General features: G+C 36.1%; 1 protein-coding gene across 6 annotated transcripts in view; it reads left to right on the top strand.

The window, feature by feature from the left end:
* The window catches only part of ganabb (glucosidase II alpha subunit b), a 37,112-nt gene that overhangs the window by 6,818 nt on the left and 9,758 nt on the right, over positions 1–20,536 (top strand). For 4 of the 6 annotated variants that reach the window (XR_015507854.1, XR_015507855.1, XM_087282011.1 and 1 more), the window contains exons 5-16: positions 1,194–1,373; positions 2,425–2,497; positions 2,715–2,796; positions 4,549–4,645; positions 4,730–4,910; positions 7,594–7,747; positions 10,553–10,788; positions 14,114–14,240; positions 14,999–15,078; positions 17,048–17,188; positions 19,531–19,627; positions 19,699–19,800. Coding sequence is in view for 2 of the 6 variants with exons in the window: in XM_087282011.1 (XP_087138137.1) it covers positions 1,194–1,373; positions 2,425–2,497; positions 2,715–2,796; positions 4,549–4,645; positions 4,730–4,910; positions 7,594–7,747; positions 10,553–10,788; positions 14,114–14,240; positions 14,999–15,078; positions 17,048–17,188; positions 19,531–19,627; positions 19,699–19,800 (1,550 nt within the window). In the remaining 4 variants the exon portion in view is untranslated. Of the gene's footprint in view, positions 1–1,193; positions 1,374–2,424; positions 2,498–2,714; positions 2,797–4,548; positions 4,646–4,729; positions 4,911–7,593; positions 7,748–10,552; positions 10,789–14,113; positions 14,241–14,998; positions 17,004–17,047; positions 17,189–19,530; positions 19,628–19,698; positions 20,310–20,536 lie in introns of all 6 variants that reach the window. The other 2 variants (XR_015507856.1, XR_015507857.1) reach the window with 2 other exon arrangements.

The raw sequence follows: 20,536 nt of genomic DNA, 5'->3' as shown, positions 1-20,536 counted from the left end.
GGCTGTTGGAGGACCATTATAGATGCTCTTTGGGAGCGCACATGCTCAAGACAGTTCTGGAGGATTACTAGTACTTGTATCGGGTTGCACCCCTTTTTGCCTTCAGAACTGCATTAATCTTTCGTGGCATAGATACAACAAGGTACTGGAAACATTTCTTAGAGATTTTGCTCCATATTGACTTGATAGCATCACGCAGTTGTTGCATTATTGTCGGCTGCACATCCACGATGCGAATATTGGATTGAGTCTGGTGACTGTGGAGGCCATTTGAGTACAGTGAACTCCTTGTCATGTTCAAGAAACCAGTCTGAGATCTGAGATGATTCCTGCTTTATGACACGGTGTGTTATTCTGCTGGAAGAAGCCATCAGAAGATGGGTACACTGTGGTCATAAAGGGTTGGACATGGTCAGCAACAATACTCTGTGGGGCTGTGGCGCTGACATGATGCTCAATTGGTACTGATGGCCCCAAAGTGTGCCAAGAAAATAAGTGTGTATGGATGTTTCCCTGTGATGGTTGAAGCTGGAAGGTCATCCGCTGTGTAAAAACATGCTGGATAAGTTGGTGGTTCACTCTGCTGTGGCGACCCCTGATTCATAAAGGGACTAAGCCGAAAAGAAAATGAATGAATGGAGTCTTCATTTTATAATTGAAAACAATCTTTGTTAAAGCAGAAAACTTTATCATTTCTTGTGGCAAAATTGTTTAAATTCGCAGGCCTTAAATTTGCAACTGTACAAGACTGATCCTGCGATGCGACTATTGCAGATGCGCACATTGCAATATCAGCCCTGATAATAATAATAATAACAATAATAATAAAAATATAAATACTGAACCACTTTAATGATGGACTTTGGCTGAATGAGATCAGATCAGGTCTTACAGTGTGGTCTGTCTTCTGGTTTGCAGTAATGCAGATACATTACTTGTCATGTTCAAACTAAATCACAGGGCATTTTTGAAGCTTATATGCATGGAATTTATTTAGTAAAAGTGTTTCCATTGTAGTTTATACACAGCATTTTTTCATATCTGAGAAAAAGGTTATCCTAAACATGTATTTTTCTGTGCATGCTCAATGTATGCATAAAAATAAGTGGATGGAAATGTATCTTCAGCTAAACATATGCATGATTTATTGTGCACCCCTAAATAACCTTGCCTTCTCTCTTCTCTTCCTCCAGTCTCTCTGTGCTGTCTCAGGATGATAATGGCCTTGTGTTATCTCTGGGAGCCGAGAGTCAGAGGCTGATTGTGAGCGCTCGTCCATTTCGGCTGGACATCATGGAGGGGCCGGAGGTGCTGCTGTCCCTCAACTCTCGCGGCCTGCTAGCCTTTGAGCATCTGCGGCTACGCAAGGACACGTGAGTGCTGACGATTTGATTTATTTATTTAATATAATTTTTATTTATTTTTTTTATTTATGTATTTATTTTTATATATTTATTTTCATGTATATATTTTTATTTGTTTATAATTGTTTTTATTTATGTATTTGTATTTTTTTACTTTTTTATTTTTTATTTATCTATTTTTTTATATATTCCTTTTCATGTATATTTTTATTTATGTTTATTTTTATTTTTTAATTATTGTTTTTATTTATGTATTAATTTTTATATTTATTTTCATGTATACATTTTTATTTATGTTTTATTTTTATTTATTTATTTTTATTTATTAATAATTGTTTTTATTTATGTATTTGTATTTTTAATTTTTTAATTTTTATTGTATTTATTTTTATGTATTTTCATGTATATTTTATTTGTTCATTTTTATTTATTAATTATTGTTTTTATTTATTTATTAATTTTTTTAATTGTTTTTATTTTAAAATATTTATTTTCATGTAAATATTTTTATTTGTTTATTTTTATTTATTTATTTTATTTATTAATTATTGTTTTTATTTATGTATTTTTATACTTTTTATTATGCATTTATTTGTTTATTTTTAATATTTTTTATTTATGTTTTTATTTTTATTTATTTATTTATATATTTATTTATTTTTATTTATGTATTTATTAATTTATACATTTATTTTTATTTATGTATTTATATTTATTTGTTTATATTATTTTTATTTCTTTGTTTGTTTATTAATTATTTATTTTATTTATTCTCATATATATTTTTTATATTTTATTTTACAAATTATTTACAAATTATTATTTTTTATTCATGTATTTATTTTTTATATTTATTTATTTTAATCATTTATTAATTTTATTAAGTTGTATTTTTGTATTGATTTTCAGAATTTTTATTCATTTTGTAAACGAGTCTACATTGGGACAAATGCAAACCATGTATTTTTCAAGCCTGGCTTATTTTCCTGTGTGGTGTGTGTGGCGCGCGTGTGTGTGTGTGTGTGTGTGTGTGTGTGTGTGTGCATGCATGCAATAAAAGGCAAGCTCAACCAGACGGTGCTGAAGTTAAAGAAAGCACAGAAGCAGATCAACAGCAAGCTGAAGGAGAGAAGGTCAGTAAAAAACAGTTCAGTCCTAAACAGTGACGTCTCGCCACATCTCCAGTTAAAATGCACCCGACCGGTTTAGCAGCTGTATGGAGTAGTTATGCAACATTGACGTGTGATAAAGTAACATAACTAAATAGAACATGACTCCATCGTCATCAGCCTGACTCTGAGAAATAAAACCTGAAGTAAAACCAGCTTTATTTGTGTCTCCGTACAATAGGATGAAGATGGAGAGAATGATAAAGACGAAGACGGTCTGTGGGATGAGTCATTTAAAGCTCATGCGGATACCAAACCAAACGGTATAAACTCATGTCACTTAAAAGTCTCATAAAACCACTGTCTTATTTGTGCATCCTACTGAAACAAAGTTTTTATTTTGTTCCTTTTATTAAGTTGCCTGTTAACTTGTTAATTACGAGAAGTTAGTTCTGATTGTCCTAGCAAAGAGAATGCAAATTGTATGTTTGAGTGTATACACTACCTGACAAAAGTCTTGTCACCCATCCAAGTTTTAGAAACAACAAATAATATCTTGACTTCTAATTGATCATTTGGTGACAGAAGTGGCTTATATGAAAGGCAAAAGCCTCTAGGTTACGCTTATTTTACCAAAATAAAATATGATCATGCCTTCATTTTTAATTATTTCATTAGGACAGTAAGGTCTGACTTAGACAAAAGTCGTCACTTAACAGAAATAATGTCCAGTATAGAATATAAAGTCGTGGGGCAGTGGAGAAAGAATGAATATTGTGAATGACTCCCATGAGCTTGGAGGACTGCATCTATTCATCTCTGCAGTGACTCAAATCACTTATTAATAAAGTCATCTGGAATGGCAAACAAAGCGTTCTTGCAGGACTCCCAGAGATCATCAAGATTCTTTGGATTCATCTTTAATGCCTCCTTCGTCTTATCCCAGACATGCTCAATAACGTTCATGTCTGGTGACTGGGCTGGCCAATCCTGGAGCCCCTTGACCTTCTTTCAAAGATATTTGAAGTTTTAGTTAAGCATAATTAGATGACTGGATCTAATTTATAATTTTTTTTATCAGTTCTAATGCTAACTATATTGTTACCTATTAAATGAAGTCTTACCCTCAATCTTACCCTAGAATGTTTCTTTCTGTAATGGAAATTACATTTTTTGTTTTTAGTTAAGCAATTATTTTACTTTTGGCTAAACATTTAGTTGTTTTTGGTCAATTTATTAAGTTTACTTTAGTACATCCAGTTAAACTAAAGACATATGAGAAATATTTCTTTGTATATATATATATATATATATATATTTATATTTCATTGTCTCAACATTTAATATATATATAGTTTTACTTAAGCATAACTAACTAGTTAAAGCATAACTAAAGCAAACATTTTCATCACGTGGTCTTAATTCTCACAGTAATGGAATGTTAATATTTAAACTTAAAGTTCCCATGTAATTAAAATAAACCTTTTTAGTTGGTATCAGTATTATTAATTTTTAGGATATCTATAATCTAGTGTGCTCCAAAACGGGGACAAAAATTGCATTTTGAAGATATTGATTGATATAAACATGTAAGGCTTGTGGTTTGTCACTTTTGCCCAAATGGATCAATGGTTTTATTCATGTCACCTCATATTACAGCTTTAAATCATAACCAATCAAATGCTCTCTCGTATCTGACATGCCCCGCCCCTTTCTAGATGCTTTTCATTTGCTTTTTATTTGATGCACTTGAGCTCAACCTCTCTTACTGGCAGGGCTGTGATAAAACAAAATGCTATTGGCTGTTTTTTAAAAGTGTTCAGTTTGTGTTTCGGTTGATTACGTCAAACATCGAATAAAAATGCACATTTCAAAGCATTTCACTGGACCTTTAAAAGTTTCACTTTATTATTAGTAATATTATTATTATTAGTAGTAGTAGTAGTGGTAGTAGTAGTAGTATTAATAGTATTATTAGTATTAGCAGTAGCAGCAGTATTATTGTTATTAATATTACGAATGAACATAATCTATGCTGATTTCTTTTCCTTTTCTTTTTTTCAATATTTCCACAGGCCCGACATCAATAAGTTTAGACTTCTCTTTGCCGGGTGTTGAACATGTATACGGTATACCAGAGCATGCAGACAACCTAAAGCTCAAAACTACAGAGTGAGTTCACTTCTTCACACACACAAATCACTTTAAACCCATCTGTGAGGCTAGAATCCAATAATGATTTTCCTTTTTCTCTAGTGGTGGTGATCCATACAGGTTGTATAACCTAGATGTGTTTCAGTATGAGCTCTATAACCCTATGGCCTTATATGGATCCGTACCTGTCATGATTGCCCATAACACGCAGAGAACCATGGGTATTTTCTGGCTTAATGCGGCTGAGACCTGGGTGGACATCAGTTCTAATACAGCTGGAAAGGTAAGGAAATAACTTTTATGGTGCAGACGCAAAATACTAATCACTTGTCATTTTATATCTGTATTATCTGTCACTTTAGTTCAAACCACCAGGTTCTACTTATTTGCCAGCAAAAAGTTTTAAATCATTTATAATATAATAAATTAGGATGTGATCAGCATGTAGAGGGCAGGATTGGAATGATTTTTAATTTTGTACATAAAATGTGATGTAGCATTATTTAGATTAAGATTGACATTTATGAAAATGTATGACATTTATTTATAAAGAATGAAAACAATTTAATATATTGAATCAGAGATTTTTTAAACGCATCAATGTTCTCTCTTAAATGGATTTTGAGATTAGTTTTTAACAGCATGTGGCGCTGTCTGCTTTACAAAGAACCATGCTCTGCTTGCATAAGTGAAGTGAATTACAAATGTTCATAGTGAAATTACAGTAATCACTTGACATAACAGCCAATTTAACTGACTTATCCGAATGTACAAGCGGTTTTTGTCATGAGTATTACTACATCCTCGTAGAGCGTCTTTTGCTTATTAAAAACTAGCCTGGAGCTCTATTTGCTGATCAATCTAGCCTAGAGAACCATTTTCTGATCAAAATCTAGCCAAGAGTGCCATTTGCTGATCAAAATCTAGCCTAGAGTGCCATTTGCTGATCAAAATCTAGCCTAGAGTGCCATTTGCTGATCAAAATCTAGCCTAGAGAACCATTTGCTGATCAAAATCTAGCCTAGAGTGCCATTTGCTGATCAAAATCTAGCCTAGAGTGTCATTTGCTGATCAAAATCTAGCCTAGAGTGCCATTTGCTGATCAAAATCTAGCCTAGAGTGCCATTTGCTGATCAAAATCTAGCCTAGAGTGCCATTTGCTGATCAAAATCTAGCCTAGAGTGCCATTTGCTGATCAAAATCTAGCCTAGAGAACCATTTGCTGATCAAAATCTAGCCTAGAGTGCCATTTGCTGATCAAAATCTAGCCTAGAGTGTCATTTGCTGATCAAAATCTAGCCTAGAGTGCCATTTGCTGATCAAAATCTAGCCTAGAGTGTCATTTGCTGATCAAAATCTAGCCTAGAGTGCCATTTGCTGATCAAAATCTAGCCTAGAGTGTCATTTGCTGATCAAAATCTAGCCTAGAGTACCATTTGCTGATCAAAATCTAGCCTAGAGTGCCATTTGCTGATTTTAAAACTAGCCTAGAGCACAGTCTGCTGTTAATATGTAGCCTAGAGAGCCATTTAGCTGTTTACACCCTTGTTTACACCCTACCTAGAGTGTCATCTGCTGTTAAAAACTAGCCTTGACCGCCATCACCTGATGTTAAAATCTAGCCTTGAGCGCAATCTGCTGTTAAAAAGTAGTCTAGACAGCAATCTGCTGGTAAAAACTAGCCTAGAGCGCCATCTGCTGATGTTAAAATCTAGCCTTGAGTGTTATTTGCTGATTGATTTAAAACCTAACCTTGAGTGCCATCTGCTGGTTAATCTAGCCTTGAGCGCAGTTTTTCTTATTAAAAATTAGCCTTGAGCGCAATCTGCTGTTAAAAAGTAGTCTAGACAGCAATCTGCGGTTAAAAACTAGCCTTGAGCGCCATCTGCTGATGTTAAAATCTAGCCTTGAGTGCCACACGTTGTTAAGATCTAGCCTTTAGTGCCATTTGCTGATTTAAAACCTAGCCTGGAGCACCATCTGCTTTTAAAAAAACTAGCCTAGAGCTCCGTCTGCTGCTGAAAACTAGCCCAGAGCGCCATCTGTTGATTAAAACCTAGTCTTGAGAACCTTCTGCTGTTAAAAAATAGCTTTGAGTGCATTTGCTGTTTAAAAGCTAGTCTAGACCGCAATCTGCCGTTAAAAATTAACCTTGAGCGCCATCTGCTGATTTAAAAACTAGCCTTGAGCGCCATATGCTGTTAGAAACTAGTCTAGACCACAATCTGCTGTTAAAAACTAGCCTAGAGCATCATCTGCTGATGTTAAAATCAATCCTTAAACGCCATACACTGTTAAAAACTAGCCTTGAGCGCCATCTGCTGATTTAAAAACTAGCCTTGAGCGCCATATGCTGTTAAAAACTAGTCTAGACCGCATCTGCTGTTAAAAACTAGCCTAGAGCATCATCTGCTGATGTTAAAATCTATCTTTGAGCGCCATATGCTGTTAAAAACTAGCCTAGACCACAATCTGCTGTTAAAAACTAGCCTAGAGCATCATCTGCTGATGTTAAAATCAATCCTTAAACGCCATACACTGTTAAAAACTAGCCTTGAGCGCCATATGCTGTTAAAAACTAGCCTAGACCACAATCTGCTGTTAAAAACTAGCCTAGAGCATCATCTGCTGATGTTAAAATCAATTCTTACTGTTAAAAACTAGCCTTGAGTGCCATTTTCTGATTTAAAACCTAGCCTGGAGCACATCTGCTGTTAAAAAAAAAAAAAAACTAGCCCAGAGTGTCGTTTGCTGTTAAAAGCCCTGTTCAGCGTCAATATAAAATAAATATAAATATAAAATCTCCTCATTTATTTCTCAAACTAAACGTGACGTCTTGTCTGTGGCCCATATATAGACATACATATACATAAAATACTGTTCAAAAGTTAGAATCTCTAGATGATAATCTCTTATTTTAGTGTATTTTACAACGTGTCACAGTTAATTTCCTCTTTTCCTTTCAGACTGTGTTTGGTAAGATGCTGGACTTTGTTCAAGGCTCCAGTGAGACGCCACAGACAGACGTCCGCTGGATCTCTGAGAGTGGCATCATTGATGTTTTTATCATGCTCGGGCCCAAACCATCAGATGTTTTCTCTCAGTACGCCTCTCTCACAGGTAAATGAGCAACAGATGAGCTCTAAAACACATCAACAATACATGTGACTAGTAGGGTTATATTTATCATCTACCATAATATGGTCAGTGTTTTAATGATGCACAAGCTGACATTTAAGATTGAGACACAATATTGCCCTTTTTTTTCTTTGTCCCAAAAAGTTTCTTAACAAAGAAGAACAAGCTGTTTGCCCAAACTAGTGTTTAATTCCTGAATTAATATCTTTTTGAATGAGTCAGTGAGTCATTCATAAAGATTCTCTTGAGTACTTTCTTATTTAGAATAGATAGTTAGTTCACCATCTCTAAAATAGTGCATAGTATAAATGGATTATGCATGTACTACATTCACCATGTTGTCTTCTCACTTTTTTTATTGCTTGCCTTTTTGATTTAAGACAATTTTGTCATAATGTTTTTAACTTTCTTATTAGTATAGAAGTGTGAGATTGTTTGATAGAGCCACATGCTTCCTAAATATGCCAGCTGTTTGATTAGTTTGAGTAAATGTCAATGACTAAAGCCTGGTTTATACTTCTGCGTCAAGTGACCGGCGTAACCCACGGCGCATGCAACGCGCGTGGGTGTGCATTTATACTTCTGCACGCTGTCTCTGTTGGTCTGCATTAACACTTCCGAAACGCTAGTGGGCAGTGAGGTGTAAATGTTCCTCTGTGTCGAGTTTCTTCGCTTCTGTTTTGCGTTTCCTAAACACTTCCTGGTTGTACAAGTGACTCAAACTCGCTCATTTTGAGGCAGGAACCGGCAGACGTGCAACAACTTTAACTATGAGGTAAACACAAAACAAAACTTTCCATCCGGAGCTCCTTCACGGGACTCCACACTTGTAAACAATCGTTCGCGCCATTCGCGCGGCTCTCGGTCCTGCCCAGAGTCGTCAGCGCTACCAAGCCGACCAATCACAGAGCTTGCGCTAAGCGTCGTTGCGACGTGTAGTTACAATTTTTGAAAGGTGCACGTCAGCCACGCTGACGGCCACGGCGAAGGGCTATGCGTCAGCGCCGTAGCATACGCCGGCATTTGACGCAAAAGTGTAAATCAGCCTTAACGCATTAAGACAGGGATTTGCTGCCACCTACTGGCAGTTTTCATATTTATCAATCATTGTTGGGTCTAATGCCGAGTTCATGATTTTCAAAGTCGTCGTGTCAGATGTTTTCACACTGCATGACTATCTGGGCTGGTGTTTTGTTGCTGCTTTGTTTACACTACAAGATGGATCGACGTCGGGGTTTCACGCTGTATGACTTTAAAATGGGAAGAATCGCAGACAAGAAACGCAGTCCAAACTACGCCTCACAACCAAAAACACGTAGTATATATTTTGATATTAACTACATAATGAGAAAGAAGCCTTTTATGGGGTAGAAAATGTGCATATTTGCTCACCTGGGTTTGAAGGGAATTAGTAATTTCTGCTTCACTTTTTTTTCGACCCGGTTGTGGTTTTGCTTAGATGTCATGACAAACAGACACAGTGCGCCTGCCAAATTTCTGCTAGTTTTTCCTCCATTTCTTGAGTCCAAATAAACTGAAAATGAGCGCTTTTAACTACTCCCCAGCCTCCTGCTGGTCTGCAGGTCCCTATGCTAGTGGATGCTGCTCTCTCATTAGCTGTAGTCATTGCTGATGTTATTTTTCAGTCAAAACTTGTTTCACACGGCATGATTTGAATCGCAGACAGCTCCAGATGTATAATGGCAAATATTTCATGTGGGTCGGCGACTCTCTCAGATCACGTCTTTGATAGTTCACACTGTGCGATGAACGAGCACCGATTTGCCTGTGATTTCAGCCATTTGTCAACGATTTCTCAAAACCTGTCGCAAGTCAAAATCGGGGCTAAAATCATCCAGCCTGAATTCAGCATGAGACACATTCAACAAAAAATATTGTTAATTTTGTGTGTGTGTGTGTGTGTGTGTGTGTGTGTGTGTGTGTGCTTGTGTGCGTGTGTGTGCGCGTGTGTGTGTGTAATATTACACGCCCCTGCCAGTATTTGTGGTATTACGGAACTGCTGGCATTGAGTAGTGTAACGCAGTGTAAATAAGAGATTTGATTTCGCATTCTAGACAAAGTATATTATAGTAGTTTTCACTCAGTCTGTAAAATTGAACTGAAGTGTAATCCATGGCATAGAATAGATTATACATAGAGATTGCTGTCTTTTTGTATATATAATCCACTCATCATTCATTTAAATGCTAATCAAGAACATATTACGATTAAGTTTAGAGAGTGAGATTTATTCAAATGCATAACTAAACCAGAAATTGCAGAGTTTAACTATGAAAGCACAGCAGCAGACTGATGTGATAAGACCGATTTCTGCATGAAGTCATGTACTTATTACAATTATGTTAAAGCTATACATCGTGTATGTTTTCAGACTTTATTGTATTATTCACTTGTCATTTTTATTAATGTTAATAAGTAGCTAGTTTCATTTATTTGGTGTTTATTTTCACCCAAGTATTAAAGTTATTTATGATTATTATTCTGTCCAATTACTTTTGGACCCTTAACAAGTGGGAGGCACACGCAAACTGTTGGAATTCCTACACCATTCACCTGATTTGGATGTAAAATACCCTCAAATTAAAGCTGACAGTCTGCACTTATAGCACATCTTGTTTGTTTCATTTGCATGTTGGTGTATAGAACCAAAAACGTTAGAATTATGTCATCCAAATAGTTATGGACCAGACTGTATATTGGCATAAACTATTTAAGTATGTATTGTGATTAACACTAGTGTGTGCGCATGCGTTTTTCTTCCCTAGGCACGCAGTCTTTCCCTCCCCTCGCCAGTCTGGCGTATCACCAGTGCCGCTGGAATTACAATGACCAGGACGATGTGAAGTCTGTGGATGAGGGCTTTGACCAGCATGACATCCCTTATGACTTCATCTGGCTGGACATCGAGCATGCAGACGGCAAGCGCTACTTCACCTGGGATCCACACAAGTTCCCTGAGCCGAAAGAGATGCTGCAGGGCCTGATGGAAAAGAGACGCAAGGTCAGACACTGTTGCTTGTAAAAATACACAATGTTTTCTTGTTTTTTGCTTGACAGGGTCATGGAAGTTCTATCATGGAGTTTTAAAAGTTTTGGGAATTAAATAAAGGAATTAAATAAACCTATTTTGCAAAAATCACTTTTATAAGGCGTTTTAAAACTGTCTGTAGAAACGCTTTGATTGACATTCTCCTTTTATGCATGTCATCAGAGGGGGAAAGTCCTTTTCATTTGTGGATATCTCTCCCTCATTAGCATAAACAGTCCTGAATGAGAATCAGCTGTCTGCCATTGGAATTTTTACACTTGACAAAGGTAACAGGGTGTTCACAGGGTTTAAAAAAAGATTCAAAGTTGATAAATCAATTATGAGAAAATGAAGGCCCTTAAAAGGTATAAAAAAGTCTTAATTGCGTTTTTTACAAGGTCCTAAATTTTGTTCAAGCGTTGTCCAAAGTGTTTAACTCCAAAAAAAAAAAAAAGGCAGGGGCGCATCTGGCCAAGCTCCTACGTCCGGGTAATGTCACTTAATTTGTGACAAATATAGGAAGGTGATGTGAAGCTCTCCATATGTATCAAAACCATACAGCGAAACAGACGGCAAAATGGGAAGCTTTGTTTCTCCCGAGCTTATCGAAGTTCTGTTGCATGGTTCTGCTCCATTGATTTATTTAACTACTAGTGTTTATTAACAACTGTTTATTACGTTAAAGGTTTGATACTGATTAGAACTTAGTGGCGATGAGGTCTTCAAATTTTCTGAGAAGATCTTTAAAGTCTTAAAAAAGGTATTGAAATTATCGTTAGGATTCCTGCATATATCCTGGGTAATGTCAGCGACTAAAGGCTGATTTAAGTTCAACAACTTTATGAATCCCAACAGGAGCAATTAAATTAGGGCAGAAGCATAATGATACAACAAGCACATGAAGAGACGAGATTAAAAAACCAATGCAACATGCTACATAATAACTTTATGAATATAATAATACTACAAAAAAACAGCAATACCAGCAATAATTTAAGATGTAGGGATAGTTTACAGATTGACCCAAAGAATGACCAGTCTGGTAGATGAAGAAGAGCCGGAGTCAGAGATTTAAATAAATAAATCTAGTTTACTGAAGATAGTTTGCAGTTACATCAGCAGAAGCCAGCTTCAACACTCGCAATGAGTTCGTAGGCCGCTCTGCTCACAATCACCAATCAATAACAATTATACTCTCACATAACGTCATTAACTGCGTCATACATAAAGGTGCTCTAACCTGATTGGTTAAAACACAGCTAGACTAGGAAAATTTTCACGTGGGGTTTGTGCGTACAATTCTGAACATTATCTTAAGCATAAACGTCAGACATCCCTTAGACTGATTAGAGCTGACTCCAGACCTGTGAAATGGATCAACAATCAAATACAACACACACACATAAAGTATAATCTGTTTCTTATTCAAGGCTGAGTGTATTCTCAGCCGTCTTTTACTGGTTAAAAACCAGTATAATCTACATTCAGGCATTTATAATATCCTTACTACACAAAGTCTATTTTGAATAAAAAGTAGAATCACTTTAAAAGATTTAACCGTAAAAATAGCAAAATCACTTTAGACATTTTAGACAGTATTAACTCGTAGAAATAAGAATAGAAACAGCTGCTTCCAGTCCTCAGCCCTCAGTTCCACTCAAGTTCTCTGTAACCTCTGACTTAGTTTGCTGGCTTCTGAAAATAGTTATAAAGAGACAGGCAAATGCACTGAACTTTCTTATATTAAGCAGTGTGTTAACTTATTCATTAATAAAAATCAATTCACAGGTAAATACTGAGAAACAGGATGATAAAGAGGATAAACGTTGGTCAATGATGAGATGGACTGGAATGCAGAAATCCAAATCCTTCAAAGACTTGCTAAAATGTAAGGTTATAAAGCCTTATGGCCTCAGGAAAAAGGTGAATTTTTATCTATTAGAGGAGCATTTAATGCTTCTGAACCTTCTTCCAGTGGGCAACAGAGGCTTCAGAGGATGGAAATTATCTCCTATTACTCTTTGAATTTTCCTTATCATTTGCTGTTCATGTAACTCTTCTAGACTCAGCAGAGGCAAACAAATAATCTTAGAGCATGTCTTGACTAAGCTTTGAAGGCGATTTTTGTCTCTAACGGCAAGTGAGAACCGGCATAAAAAGGAAAAGCTTAATATAGTCTCAATCGAGTGATCAGCATAACCCACTGCGCATGCCTTGTGCGTAGCCGTGCATTTATACTTCTACATGCTGTTTGTGTTGCTCTGCAATAACACTTCTGCTGGTTGCAGTTGGTTTTTATGATCCCTCGGTGTCAAGTTTCTTCGTGGGAGTTTTGTTTTTTGTTTCTTGATGTACAAGTAGCTCAAACTCGCTCGTTAAGAGTGGGAACCAGCAGATGTGCAACAACTTTAATCATGAGGTAACCACAAATTAAAAGTTTCCATCTAGAGCTCCTTCACAGGACTCAACACTTGTAAACAATCGCTCCATCGCGCTTGCGGCTCTCAGCACTCGTCAGTGCCACCAAGCCAACCAATCACAGAGCTTGCGCTACGCGTTGTTGTAACGTGTAGTTAAATTTTCTGGTGCACTCCAGCGTGGGCCACGGCGAAGTCTGCAGCGGACCATACGCAGAAGTTTAAATCAGCATTAAGAGGATCATAAATGTGTAGTGGAGTGTCTTTAGTGTCCATAGACTGCCTTCTTCTGAGATTACGGAGATAACACCTGTTTTGAATCTGTCGCAGAGGTGTTTGTAGCTCCACCCTCTTTTGAAAAGAGGGCTGGGAGCACACTCTCATTTGCATTTAGGCCCTCAATAGTGACTAATAAGCCACACTAAACTGAGCTGAACTTAAACCCTAAATACTGAACTACACTGTTTCAGTTTGCTATGATCTTTTATGTGAAGCTGCTTTGACACAATCTACATTGTGAAAGAGCTATACAAATAAAGATGAATTGAATTGAATTTAAAAGGACAGCCACCAAACGGCAGCAAAGCCTAAAAGGGTCAGTTTTAGAGAAATATAAAGTATTTGTTTGGTATTTTGAGCTGTAACTTCACATACACACTCTAGGGACATCAAAGACTTATTCTAATATCTTGTGAAAAGAGGCATAATAGGTCCCCTTTAAGTCCTGGAATATCAGGGATTTTTGTTTGCCATTCATAAATTTGACATAATTTATAAAATGTAAATTCTCTATATTGTTGTTTTAGTTTTGCCTATTGATATAATTATTGTATACTTAGCAGATTCTGAAAATAATTTTGTTATGATGATCTTGTTTATAGATGGTGGCTATAGTTGATCCCCATATCAAGGTGGACAGTGACTACAAGATCCACAATGAGATCACCAATAAAGACTTCTACGTTAAGAACAGTGATGGTAGAAATTATGAAGGCTGGTGCTGGCCAGGTGAGTGCTTTTAAATGTACTTATACGCTACCGTTTTATGTTATGTTTTTAAATGTACTCATGCGCTTTAAAATTTAATATAATTAATGTATTTTAATATGTAGTTTTAATCTCTTGATGCAATGTTGCATTTTTAGGATCATTACCCCAGGCTTTAGTGTTACGTGATCTTTCAGGAATCATTTTATTATGCTGACGGTGCTCAAGAAACATTTTTTTATTATTATTGTTGATGATGAAAATGGTTGTGCTGCTTCATATAGTTTTTCAAGGATGTTTGGTGAAGAGAAACTTTTTAAACATTCTATTTATGGTTATTTATACAGTACTTTTTACATTATTATTCCACAGCAGCTTTATAAAAGCTGCGTCTTATTACATTAAAATCAAAATAAAAAACGGTTATACAACATGTTTTTTTTTAAAGAGGTGAAATCTATTGTGTTTTTAATTTAATAAAATTTTATTTATTTATTTATTTTTGTTGTCCCATTTAACATGGAGTGTTTTAAAAAAAGTGTCTTATGCGTAAAGAGAGGAAAGATAGTGTTTTTCTACTGTTAAACCATCATATTTTGCAATCATATTTGATTAATGCATCTTTGCTAATTAACAGTATACATATTAGTTTTAAAAAATTATGGATTATACTTTTAAATGGTAATATAATTGTTGTTCATATGAAGATGTTTGGTAGTTGTCACAAGATTCCTACTATTACATTTATTGTAGTTTACATGACTTTCTCGTTCTCACAGGAAACTCTGGCTATCCAGACTTTACCAATCCAGAAATGCGGGCCTGGTGGGCCAGTATGTTCTCTTACGATCAATACGAGGTGAGGCTAGTTCTAGTCTTGTCTAGTTATTGCAAGTGTAAATCTATGTGTTTGTTTCCCCTTGTTTCTCATTCTAGACAGGATGTGGTGATGCTTTGTTTCCCTTTAGCATTCGACTGTTCCAGAAGAGCATCAAACTCATGTGACTATCACTCGTGATAACTGCACTAAACTGTGTTTTAGCTGAGAAATGCCTGAGCCAAAGTCTGTCATGAAATATTCTGGTTAAAGGATTTTCAGGAGTGACAGAAGATTGTGTTCAAACTTCTGAAATGTAAAGCGTACAGATTAGGGATGTAACGGTATCAGAATTTCACGGTACGGTAATACCTCTGTATGAATGTCACCGTACGGTATTTATTGAATCATTTACAGGAAAAGCAAAACTTATGAAAATACTCCAAAAACCTCCAAACACCCTCCATCCCGCCCTTCAGTAGTCGCGCGACAACACCGCCCTCCCCCCTTTACAGTACGCGCGCGACAACATAGCTGATCAGAACGCGCGCGACAACACCCGCTTTAGGTTTCGATTATTTCCAGCTCTTTTTCATCCCTGCTACTAGCAGCACACTCCATTTCCGCATTACTGGATCTGTAGCGACAACAGACCGCAAAAGATGATGGCCATGCCTGGGCTGATGGGAATTGTAGTTTCCGCTACTTCCCGTTTGCTTCATTTGCCTAAGCAAATTTTCTCAGAAGACCTATAGTTTTACAGAGTCATGCGACTACGGTAATACCGGAAAAAATTGCTATTGCGGTATGACGGTATTTACAATACCGTTACATCCCTAGTACAGATATAATTTTTTTCTCCATGATCCTTTTTTTTTGGCATTCAGCAGAATAAATAATCTCATAAAGGTTTGGAACCACTTGAAATGAAATGTAAATTTTCATTTTTGGGTGAACTATCCCTTTAACAGAGAACGTTTAGTTCTACCTACTGGCAGAGAATGAATTAGTAATTTCTTTCAGTCTAGTACCTGATTTCAGCAGGTGTTTTATTCACAAAGTTAAACCATTATGTTTTTCTTCATATTTGTTGCTTCTAATTTTATTGGCAATAAATTTACTACAACCTGTGATAAAGCAAGTAAACCCATAGATCACATTGTCATATATTCTTGCTTAATAAAGAAGAAACTAATTCAGTATAATAAAAAATCAAGATTGGATCTAAAAGCAAATCTATATTTAGTGTTTTCACATCTTGAATGATAATGTTTGTTCGGAGGTATCATTGTGTAACAACCTAACCTGACTTTGAATGTGAAGTCGACATGAACCGGAAGCTGTGACTTTTTTTTTTTGTTGTTGTTCATATTGTGGCGCTATTCCTAGAGAAGCAAAATATTAAATGACAAAACAGTGGGCGTGGTTTGTTTTTTCTACTGTGAGCTGATTGGATGTAGTAAAGTAGGCGTTTTACTCAAAAAGATTGGGGTAAGGGTTTGGGGAGAGTTACAACCTATGAGACACCTCCTCCTCGTCACTATTTCTGTTAAAACTGTCAAAATTGACAGTTGGAGGGGCGTGGTTAAGTATGTTAGCCACGCCCATTACCCCAAAACAGATGTAATCTGAGAATTTAACTGAATACAAACAGGAAGTGCATTTTCAGATTTTAATTAAAGATTACAGGGGCAAACATTTTTTTCTTTTTCTTAGCTTAATGACATGCACAGATGAATTGTTCACCACAAACTAGCAATGTGAGCTTACAAAATGGCTACTTTTGATTTCATTTGTACTTTAGGTACCTGAAACTTTCTTGGCAACCTCACTTGTTTATCTTGCTTTATGCAACATAATATCTTAATTATTTAACATTTTAAATTTACATCTTCAGCAGCTTTATGCTCAGTGTAAGCAAGCAATTGATTTTACTTATTAAAAATCTTCACATCAGTTTAGGACACGTGGAAACATATCCAACATCACAACTTTCCCTGTTGTTTTTCAGGGCTCAATGGAGAACCTTTTCACCTGGAATGACATGAACGAGCCGTCCGTGTTTAATGGCCCTGAAATCACGATGCATAAAGATGCTATACATGGAAAATGGGAACACAGAGACGTACACAATATCTATGGACTTTATGTGGTGAGGAATTATATTAGAACACTAAATACAGAGTGTTTCATAACCACACTGTAAAACCTGACAGTCAACTTTATCAAATGAAATGAGTGTAGTTAACTCAATTGACTGAAATTGAGTCATTTTATACTACTCATTTGAAAAGAGTTTTGAAGTCAGTGTTGAAGGTAATGAGTTCATTAAATACCTCATTACTTCAACTTAAGTGGAGTAAGTTCACAGTACTCGTATAGATTAGTTTTTTTTACTTAAATGGTTTGTAGCAGTCGGTTTCCTCATGGTTTGAGTTACCTTAACCTATTGGGTTTTACAGTACTCGGTTAGTTTGAGTTCTCTTCATTTATTGGGTTTCACTGTGCTCAAATTGCTTCATTTACTCAAATGGATTAAGTTCACAGTACTCATTGGTATTAGTTTTTGAACTTAAATAGTTTGTTGCAATCAGTTTCCTCAAACGGTTTAAGTTACCTTAACTTTTCGGTTTTACAGTGTAATAAAATTGAAAAGACGCATCAAAGGCCTTTAAAAAAAAATCATTTTTTTGTTGATAACAATATTCTAGCATTAATATGCATGATTCTAGCATGGATTAGCATGTTGTTAACATGATTCTAGCATGAATTAGCATAAGTCTAACATAAATTAGCCTGTTGTTAACATGAATTAGCATGTTTCTAGCATGAATAATATTTAAAGGGCACCTATGGTGAAAAGTGTACTTTTCAAGCTGTTTGGACATACATGTGTGTAAGTATAGTGTATATCAGGGGTCACCAACATGGTGCCCATGGGCACCAGGTAGCCCGCCAGCTTCACATGAGTTGCCCGCGGGCCTGTTCTAAAAATAGCGCACCATAGCACCACATATGAGTAAGCTGCATCTAATATTTTTATAGGTATTCTTTTTTTAATCAAACTTGCATTGGTGTAAATTTGTAAATGACTTTAAGTTATATAATAAAAAAAACTTTATAAACAATTTCAGACAAATTAAGTGTTGCATATTGATATTTATCTAACTTGTTAAATCATTGTTGACAACTACTGTGAGAAATCATTAACATGATCAATGTCTTCACATGGATGAATATTATTAATTATTAATAATAACATATAATTAAAAGTAAATTAAGAAAAATGTGTTATTTAATAGCTGGTAGCCCTTCATACTAATCAGTACCCAAGAAGTAGCTCTCAGTTTCCAAAAGGTTGGTGACCCCTGGTGTATATACTGTCATATTGGGGTGGTATAAACACACCTACTCCTTCTTTTTTAAATTTAACAACATATAAACGGTGGACCAATTGGAGCGGTTTCAGACCGACCGCAACTTTACATAGGAATGCGGTCCCCCCGCCCACCAATATTGATTGACAGCTGCGCGCATTAACATGTCTCCGTAGTAATGCATATACTCATATCGACAAGACAGGACGAGCACAAAGCAACCGGGAATAAAAGGTCTGTTCAGTTTGCTAGGATCATCAGTCATCATCAGACGTGATCAAGAGTGAGTTTTACAAGTTTAACATGTTTTAAAACATGTGCACGTGTGTAATGAAGAACAGCGATTCACTTCAGATTCGCTTCATCAGCACAGCCGCGTGTCTCTTTCACTGTCTGTGCTGTGTGTGCGTGAACTCATTGTTGCAACTCCACAAAAAAATGCATCAAATACTGATTGGTAAAGTTCTTACTGTAGTATTTCTCACAAACTTTACGTGAGATCTGCTTCCTGAGGCAGCCGAGTGCGGCGATTGAGGCATGTTGCTGACAGGCACGTGGGATCGGTGGGCGGGGATGACTCACCTTAAAGACCCAGTGCAAAAAAACAGCAACAATCTTTTCCCAGCTATAATACAGACACTTCAAACAGCTATAATAAATACTCTGATGGGTGTTTTGAGCTGAAACTTCACACTCTGGGGACACAAAAGGCTTATAATAAATATGAAAAAAGAGATAACCTATGTGCCCTTTAAATTAATTAATTAAATTAAAACGTCTTGCTGACAAATGGGTAAAACCTAATGGTTTGTTGGACAGTAGCAAAGTATAAAAGCTTAAAATGGTTAGTAGTTTAGGACTGCCCTATAGTCTTTAAAATAAGAATATTTTAATTTAATCGAAAACATATTGCTATATCAACTTCTGTGTCAACGATTGTCATTTTAGTGGGGTTTTTCTATAAATCATAGTATAAATGGTGATTTGTTTTCTGAGAAAAAAGAAAAAGCAAGACACTTAATGTAATCTTCAGAAATGGGTTTTACACTTTGGATTAATGTAGACATGCCTTATTTTCATGTTTTGCTTAAGTTCCTCTTTTTTTTTTGTTTTCCAGCAAAAGGCCACTGCTGAAGGTCAGATTCAGCGATCTGGTGGAGTTGAAAGGCCCTTTGTGTTAACCAGAGCATTTTTTGCTGGCTCTCAGAGATACGGTGAGTTTGTGTGTTTGTGGGACGTGTGGGGATTTCATTGTACATGTGCTAAGTCTGTGTGTTTTCATCAGGTGCCGTCTGGACTGGTGATAATGCAGCTGATTGGGGTCATCTCAAGATTTCTATTCCCATGTGTCTCAGTCTGGGGCTTGTGGGCATCTCATTTTGTGGAGGTCAGTAATTATCTGTATTTTCAGTTATGAAAAACACTCTTCCAGCTCCTCCTGCTTCCAGAATAAAAATATTGTTGTAATTTACTCACCCTTCCCTCAATACAAACCTGTATGAGCTTATTTATTCTGCTAAACACAAAACAAGATATTTTGAGAAATGTTGGTATCCGAACACGATTAAGGGTGACTGTTGACTTCCTTAGTAGGGAAAAAATAATGATATGAAAGTTAATGGTAACCAGGCAATTTGCTCCTTTACCCATGGTGTTATTATAGTAAAAGTATGGCACATTGATTACCACTTGAATAATTAAAATCAGTTGTATAGCAAATTGTCAATCAATCATATAACAAAATCAGTTTGTGAATTTATTTAAAATAAAATCAATTTATTTTAATTTCAGTTCCATACAACAAGTATAATGGCCCGTTTCCACTGACTGCTACAGTATGGTTGGTACGGGTCAGTACAGGTTACTTTTATCAGGCTTGCTTTTCCACTGCCAATGGTGGGCATAGTGTACGTCAGAAAGTTTAAGCCGATCGATGTCATTCTCGCTCGAGGAAATGTCAAAGTAAAGCTGTACGGGTCGTTACATATCATATCATTCTCACAACCCAGATGCTTTATACACATAAATACTTGTGTATAAATGTTCATTAATCTTTCTCTGAACATGATTTGATTATAACTGCAGATTAATGACAGTGCGAAAAAGCCTACTGTAACGTCTGC

Source organism: Danio rerio, chromosome 14 (genome assembly GCF_052040795.2).
Source record: "Danio rerio strain M-AB ecotype USA chromosome 14, GRCz13ab, whole genome shotgun sequence".
NCBI lineage: Eukaryota > Metazoa > Chordata > Actinopteri > Cypriniformes > Danionidae > Danio > Danio rerio.
Note: the sequence above shows the minus strand (reverse complement) of the source record. Positions and strands in the feature narration are given on the sequence as shown.